This window comes from Asparagus officinalis, chromosome 3 (assembly GCF_001876935.1).
Source record: "Asparagus officinalis chromosome 3, Aspof.V1, whole genome shotgun sequence".
Taxonomy (NCBI): Eukaryota; Viridiplantae; Streptophyta; class Magnoliopsida; order Asparagales; family Asparagaceae; genus Asparagus; species Asparagus officinalis.
The window spans coordinates 59795931-59804035 of NC_033796.1; the positions used below are offsets into that span (position 1 = coordinate 59795931).

Sequence of the window (8105 nt, forward strand, 5' to 3'; positions counted from 1 at the left end):
CTTGGAGTATCCTTCAGCAACAAACAAATCTACTTGGCTATTAACCGAATCTTCGGTTCAAACAACCCTGTTTAACAAAGTTTCAGCTCGTTCTGAGTTACAAAACTCATTAAGAGTTTTTAATCAAACTTGTCATGCAAGTTAGTTATTCCAGCAAGACAAGACGTTCAGATCGTCAACGGAGAACAAACTCGACGCGAGCATTCGAGGGAGGCACTCCATCGCCACCGTGAAGAACCCAGATTTAAATAAAGGAGATAATTCAGATTAATTCTCTTCTCTTTTGTAATCAGAAAATTCAAATTGTATTAAGATTAAGAGAGTTGTAAACATTCTTTTTCTAAGCAGTTAGAGAGAATAAAATCAAACACAATTCTTTTATTTTTCATTTCATAAATTTTCTACCAAACAGCCTTTGTCCATTATCTTCCTCTTGAATCAAGGTAGAGCTTATCGCCTCTTGCAAGATTGCTAAATAGACGTGCAAGGTTTCTCCTTCCCTAGGTCAATTCAATAGGGGTTTGGTGATCAAATACCTCTTGAGGTTGTTGAAGGCATCACTGCATTCTACCATCCAACCGATACCTTTCTTCAGTTCCCTACTTCCTCTCAAGGTCTTGAAGAATAGGAGGCTTATTTCAGCATATTTTAAAAGGAAGCAGCCAACATAGCTATCTTGACATTTAACTTCTGGACGTCCTTCAATGTACGAGGCTCAAGCATCTGCTATATGGTAGTTATCTTTTTGGGATTGATCTTAATGCCCCGTTGGGTAATCATAAACCCAAGAAATTTTCCTGATTGCACAACGAAGGCACATTTGGTTGGGTTAAGTTTCATGCGGAAGTGTCGGAGGATGGAGAAAGTTCTTCAAGATCTAATGCATGTGATGTTGCTTGCTTTGATTTCATAAGAATGTCGTCCACGTATGTCTCGACATTATAGCTAATTTGATGTTTGAATATGATCTTGTTGACCAACCTTTGATATGTGACACATGCATTCTTAAGACCAAAGAGCATCACCTTGTAGTAGTAGGTCCCTTGGTCTGTAATAAATGAGGTCTTCTCTTGATCATGTTTTGCCATCATGATCTGATTGTTTTCAGAGAAGGCATCCATAAAGCTGGGTAGTTCATATCCCGCGCTGTCATCAACCAGTTGATCAATCCTTGGAAGGGGGTAGCTGTCTTTTGGGCAAGTTTTATTTAGGTCTATGAAGTCCATGCACATTCTTCACTTGCGAAGGGACTTCTTGGAGCCCCTCTAATGAAGCTAGCTTTGAGCAAACGGTTGACTTTGTCTGCAGTCGCCTTCTACCTCTTGGAGTCGAGATACCTTTTCTTTTGTCGAATTGACTTGTAGTGTGGGTCAACCAAGAGCTCATGGCTCACCACTTAGGGAGGATTCCCCGCATGTCTTCAGATCCTGAAGCATGATCATAGCTTGCCATTGGGGCTTAATGAGGCCTAACCTAATTTTGACCTTTCTCGATCCATCATGGTCGATCAACACTTCTTGCAACTCTTCTACGGGGGTCAACCACTCCCATTCTAGTTCCCTCTACATCTGGAGGCATGTCTTCTTAAGTGGCAAGTCACTTGTTTCGCTTTCATCGAGAGAAGATAGAATGATTTGACCTCCAGCTGATTACTTCTCATGAACCGACTCTCTTTGGGATTAGGAACTTTGTCATCTGGTGGTATGTGGACGGGACTGCATGAAAGTTATTCAAGGAAGTTCTTCCGAAAATAACGTTGTAAGTGGACTTCACGTTCATCACCACAAATTGAGTTTGAATAGTGGACTGGAGAGGAAATTCGCCAACCACTAGGGGAGAGCAATCGGCTATTTATGTAGGAACGAGTGTCCCGTGAACATAATGAAGGGACATCGACAAGGTTGTAATTTTTACTTGTTAATGCCCATCTTATTGAAGGCGTTCATGAACATGATATCAGTAGGGCTCCTAATACCGACTAAGATTATTTTGACTTGAAAGCCATTAATCTTGGCTGAAATAATGAGAGGTTCATCAAGTGTCTCTATGCCTTCCAGGTCACCGTTGCTAAAGGAAATAAGTTGATATGTCCTTCGTCTCTTCTCACATAAGTTGATATCCAGCGCTTGTCGAGCATATTTCTTTCGAGCGTTATTACACATTCCTCCTGATGCTGGACCGCTATTGATCGTGTTGATGATGCATCAGTGACCTGACCCTTTAGGTTGCTTGTCTTTCTAAGGACAGAGCAATCTTGATCAGGACCTTCTTCTTGATTTCTCTGGAGCAGACTCTCCTCTATTTTGCTAAGAAATGGGTTTCTTTAGAAACCCCTTATGTATCAAGTCTTTGATATCCCTGTGTAGGCCTTTGTCGTCATTAGTATGATGACCGTGATCCCTGTGATACTCACAATATTGCTTGGTATCCCTGAATTGGGATCCGACTTCATGCGGGGAGGAGTGGAACTGAAGTATTCCTCTTTCTGAACCAAGTAGAGAGCCTTTGAGAGAGTGGTGTTGAGAGAAGTAAGGGTCGGCCTCATGGTCGCCGCTTTTTTTCTTATCTCTTTTGTCAACTCTGCTCAACTTGGGGTCAGCTCTAGGGCGATCCTTCTCCGTCTCGGCTTTTGCCACTGCTGTCGCTACTGCTGCTTCTCTAGTTGCCTTCTTGTAGGCTTGGGCATCTTCTGCATTTATGTATCTTCGAGCTCTAGTCATTAGCTACTCATAGTTGGTAACATAGTTTACGATGAGTGAGTCGGATAGCTTGTCGTCCTCTAACCTTATTGAGATTGTAGTCATAGCGACCATGTTGCTAGGGTCATCAACTTTCAGCCTTTTAGCTTGGAATCTCTTAAAGTAGTCTCTAAGAATCTCTCCAGGCTTCTGCCTCATCTGCAGCAGGACAGAGCTGGGCTTCTTCTGCTTGGAGTTGGCCAAAAAATAATATATAAATTTTTGGCTAAGTTGCTCAAAGCTATGACTGAACTTTCTGTCTAGAGAGTTCCACCATATCTTAGCGCTTCTTGTCAAGGTGATAGGAAAGGATCTATAGATGATTGGCTCAGTTACCTCCTGCATGCTCATCGGATCATAAAAATTCAGTGCATGCTTTGTTGGATCTCCCTCGCCCTTGTACTTCTCAATATGCGGCATCTTGAACTTGGCATAAGGGGCATTCATGATCCAGTCGGCAAGCTGAGTGTTTCCTCTAATGGGGTCTGCTATAGTGTTAAATGTCCGGTCATAACCAAACATAAGATTAATGATAAAAGGACCTGAAGCAGCGTGAAGGTGTTAGGGCCGTATGACCTGAAGCAGCGTGAGGGTGTCAGGGCCGCATGATGTTGTCCACAAGGTGCGCTCATGGCCTCCATGGCCAAAGCTAGGGCTTTCCCTCGTCACTTCCAGATACTGCTGAGGTTGTCGAGGAGGAGAGGCGAAATGAGTCTACTAGTGAAGTGGGGGAGAAGTGTACTCCGCATAATCCTCATGTGTTTGTTGCTTAGCCTGACCTGTAGGAGGCGGAAGAGGAGGAGGGACGAATGCATGACCCACAACAAGAGAAGAAGGAGGAGGAACAAACGACAGAGAAGGTTGATGGGGGAGGAATCCAGCTGAGGAGTTCATTCGTGAAGGAAGCGAACCGTTGCTAAAGAGATTAGGAAATTCTTTAGGCATATTCATCCAGTTAGGCTGTGTTTCTTCAATGGACGGAATAGAGGATCGACCTGGATGATCGGAACCAACCATCTTGTGCAAAAAAGAAAAAGAGGCCCCACGGTAGGTGACAAACTGTTAATGTCAGATATCAAATAGGAGGATAATTATGGAGTTGGGTTCCTAAATCTTTCTGGCCCCACAGTGTATTAGGGTTCCTCAATCTTTTTTAGACGGTTAGTTGCTGAGCTGAGAATCTATTCCTACATATAAATAGCACATGAGAGGATCAGAGTTGGGATCTCTATTGATTCCTCTGACGATCAAGTCAGTCAAGTGATTGAGTGGAGAAGAAGTAGGATTAAAATGTGTTCAGCAGCTAGAAATTGCTTATCCATATTGCAGCAGATAGTGCTTCTATTTATAGGAGGTCAAGAGGGGCAGTTAAGTAATTTTGACTAAGTCCAAGCAGGCGGCTCTGTCGATAGATACTTTACAGGTGTCGGCTGTAGGGGGGATGAGTCACCTATGTGTTTAATGTGATGGTGACGAGGAATGCATGGTGCTGACGAGGTCTAACGAGTTATAAAGACTTTCGGGCTAAAGTAATGATGACTCTGATCGCACATTCAATGTGATGACGATCGACTGTCGGCAGGGGATTCGAGGACAAACCGCCTATTGACTCGGCTCTGTGAGAGGGTCAACAAATAACATCTTTCGTCTCGGTCTTGCGAACCTGCTGATGAGTATTGCCTTTTTATTCACCTATCTTGGATTCAAAAGTTCTCGACCCGGCCTCTTAGGTTGTAAAGAAGTAGGGTCAGCTCAAGTAGTGGCTCCAAGTGAGGATGCCTTTTGACACGACCCTCCTTAGGAAGGGTAGTGTTGGTGTTGCTCGAGTCGTTCTACCTAGGACAGAGTCGACTTGATGCTTAGCTGGAATGGATATGGGTTGGCTCCTAAGGGAGGATTAACACTCAGACAATTTCTTGTAGCAACGCTCGTGATTGTGCAACTTGATAAACTCATGTACAAAGCATTTTTCATCTTTCATTTTTTTCACATGCAACATTGCCTTGAACAAGGACGAGGATGAATGACATCTAACTTTCGCTTCTCTCCATGTCTTGTACAAGAATATTTAACATCAATAAACTCATTGGTTTTCTTTTAATGACGAGATGTTCTAATTAAAATGTCAAATTTGGAAGTTTTTGCATATTTTTTGTAGTAAGAATAAGCTTCCTCTTGAGCTTTAAAGTCCATACGTTTATATGGTTCTATAACTTCACATTCATCTAAAACATCTCTTCCAATATCCGTCTCCCACCTCCTTGTCATTAACACCACCAAGACCATGATTGCGTCACTTGCAAATGAATTAATATTTATAGGTCGATTTAGATCAAAATTCTCCATCAAACACCTAACATTAATAATCAAATCAAAATAATAAATTGAAAGGATCACTACAAAATTACGGGAAAAATTATCAAATTGTTGAGCATAAAAAAATACAAAAGAGGTGACATAAACTACACCTCAAATTCCAAATTCAATTGGTCATCTTCAAACTAAAATTTCTCTCGATGACTCGTCAACAATTGATATCAAGAAACCCGAAATTTAAGATGGAAATCAATTTTACAAGAGAAGGAAGAAAAGGGAAACTGGGATAGGCGGGAGCAAAGTATTAAGCGCCCCAATAGATTTGGGAAAGCTAAATTTGACAGCTTGCATCTTGGGGTAATCTGAGGGTAACTTACTGTACAAGAGTTTAAAAAAACAGGGATATTAATGTAAAATAAACGCACCCATCCACATAGAAAAAATTAGGACACCTGTCACTTTTTTATATAGAGAGGGGTGATGGAGACCCGCGTGGAGCAGGTGCCGCTAGAGCGCCTCCAGCGAACTCTATAAAACTTCGGTGAACACCGAAACACGCGGTCGCCATCGCTGCTCACCCTGCTCCTCTACTCGCATCGCAATTGGGGTAAGCTGTGGGCCCCACTTCGGACACAGAAGCTCGGCGGCCCACCGAACCTCCACTGCTGATTCCGCCTTTCCGCGTTCCAGCCGTGGGCCACTCTCCGCGTCCTACAGCGCGTGCTATATCTGAGACATTGTGCAGCTCAGTGGCATACATAACGACTCCCAATTATCTTTTGAGTACCTTAGCTGATCTACTGCGTTTTCCAGTGTTTGTCGAAGCTTCTTTTGCCTAATCATACGGCACTGACAGTTCTGGCAGTCGTAGTAGCATTAATTCCTTAGTAATTACGCGCGGATATCATGAGATTGCGGACAATCCAATACCCTCTTCAGAAGTATATGCATTTTAATTCCGAGAATCACGTCCGGCAGTGCCAAGGTCCTTTCGATGCTGACGTGCGAGAGAATTACTTGGTAAATGTTACTATCTCCACAATCACTCCGCATGATGATGCATTCATCCAATAAAGCCAAATAACTACACCTTTCCTTAGCGACCTTGATGTATAGGCACTTGGTCAGATTCACTGACTGATATCCATTTGGTTGCGAATAACACCCATCGAACTTCTCATGCGCAGATTTTGGTGCGCTGCTTAAGGTCCATATAACTGACTTAATAAGTTACAAACGTTATCAAACGGTAGAGAATCAAGTCCTCTGCGTTTTCCATGCTTAAATCTCTTGCTGTTGAGATCTCCATTTTGACGAAGCCAGTCTTCACATCCATCTCGATGTATGACGAAACCGATTTAATCGCCGCCCATTGCGATAAGCCACTTTGATTGGTAGTGATCCTACAAACTGCGTGCATAAATATCAAAGAAGTCTATACCTTTTCTTTCCTGAGAGAATCCTTTCGCCACCAGTCTTGCCTTTATAGCTTTTCAATAGTTACCATTAGGACGGAGCTTTCTTCTTGAAGATCCACGTTGCAGGACTAATAGGCCTTGCACCTTCAGGTACATGCCACGCAGCTCCCAAGTGCTGATTTCTGGATCAATGATCCATCTCATCATCTATAGTCTTTCCACAGAAGAAACGTTGTTGACTGCATTGCTTCTTGAAAAGTCTGATGGATCTCCTTTCCACATTATTAGGATGATGAAGTCATATCTCCCAGAAAAAAAATACATTTTATTTAACTTAAACTGAATTCTCGACACTTGGGGCAAAGATGAGTTAATCCGATAAACGTCTTTTCCAAATTCAATTGAGCTGGGTCCTCTGTGTGCATCTTTGATGTCAACTAGGCCATTGCTGTAGGCCTACATCTTTGAGCAACTCAACCTTTATGAGATTTCGATAAACTTATCCTCAAATATTTCTGCATCCTCGAGCTTCAATGATTGGAGTTGGTTCCAAGGTCACAGGAACCTACACACCATTGCTTATTCTCCTGCAAAGCCAAGAAACACACATCTGTTTGCCTTTGGGTCCGAAGCTTTAGGCTCTTTTTCTCGATTTTTATTCTTTGGGGAGATTTTTGAACAATTTATTTGGTTCGAGATTAGCCCCCACCACTGATTGACGCATTCCAAAGAATCGCTGAGGGAAATATTTCCTCACACCATAACTGATGAGGTCGGAGTACTAACAGTTGTGTGAGGGCTGTTACCTCTGTTAACTCCAAGTCCATAGCCAGAAGCTCTCCTGTTTTTTTTTTAAATCAGGAGTTAATTAATTCACACTAAATAGTTATTTAGCTGCTCGTCCACATGATCAAAAAAACGCACACGGCAGCTCTCCAACCAACAGTCGCACTCCCAGCCACTTAAAATAAAAGTTCACTCCCCCTCTCGCTCTCTTTTTTAATTTTTAGTAATTAATAAATATTACTATTATTATTCTTTCACTCACCTGCAACTTTCCCTTTTCTCTCTCTCTCTCTCATGGCGGAGCTGTCCAGCGACTGCAATTCTCTCAATCAAGCTTCTTAATTCCAGGTCGGAGCGAGCTCGTTACTCCGTCGTTGAACCGGAAATGGCAACGAGGGGCTACAAACTGCGTATCCTTTACTTTAGTCGTAGTTCTTTTAGGTGTAAAGAAGCTCCTCAGTTCTTTTCTATCTTCATTCTGGTCAGATCTCGTCTTTTTTTTTTTTTTTGCCTTTTGATTTCGTCTTGTTCCTTCTTTGTTCTGGTCAGATCTCGTCTTTTTTTTTTTTTTTGCCTTTTGATTTCGTCTTGTTCCTTCTTTGTTCACCGAGATTTCTCTTCGAATCTGGTTGGTTTTAGTGACGTCACTCCTCCAAGGGGAGCGAGCGGATCTCAATTAATTATGAGTTCAACTGGAATCGTCTTTATTTATGGAGTTGATTCCATAATTGAGTAATTTTGAGAACTCCCACGGGAACGAGCTAGGAGAGATTAACCCATATCTCTTGCATGGTCGTCTTTAACCAAATCTTGAGTATCTAGTGTTTGTTTGGCTGCAAAGTTGCTT

General features: G+C 42.3%; 1 protein-coding gene across 3 annotated transcripts in view; it reads left to right on the plus strand.

Moving 5' to 3' along the window:
- Positions 7397 to 8105, plus strand: part of LOC109834208 (katanin p80 WD40 repeat-containing subunit B1 homolog) — a 42907-nt gene continuing 42198 nt past the window's right edge. The window contains exons 1-2 of one of the 3 annotated variants that reach the window (XM_020402172.1): positions 7397 to 7445; positions 7570 to 7668. In XM_020402172.1, the coding sequence (XP_020257761.1) occupies positions 7644 to 7668 (25 nt within the window). In that variant the 5' untranslated portion in view covers positions 7397 to 7445; positions 7570 to 7643. The other 2 variants (XM_020402173.1, XM_020402171.1) reach the window with 2 other exon arrangements.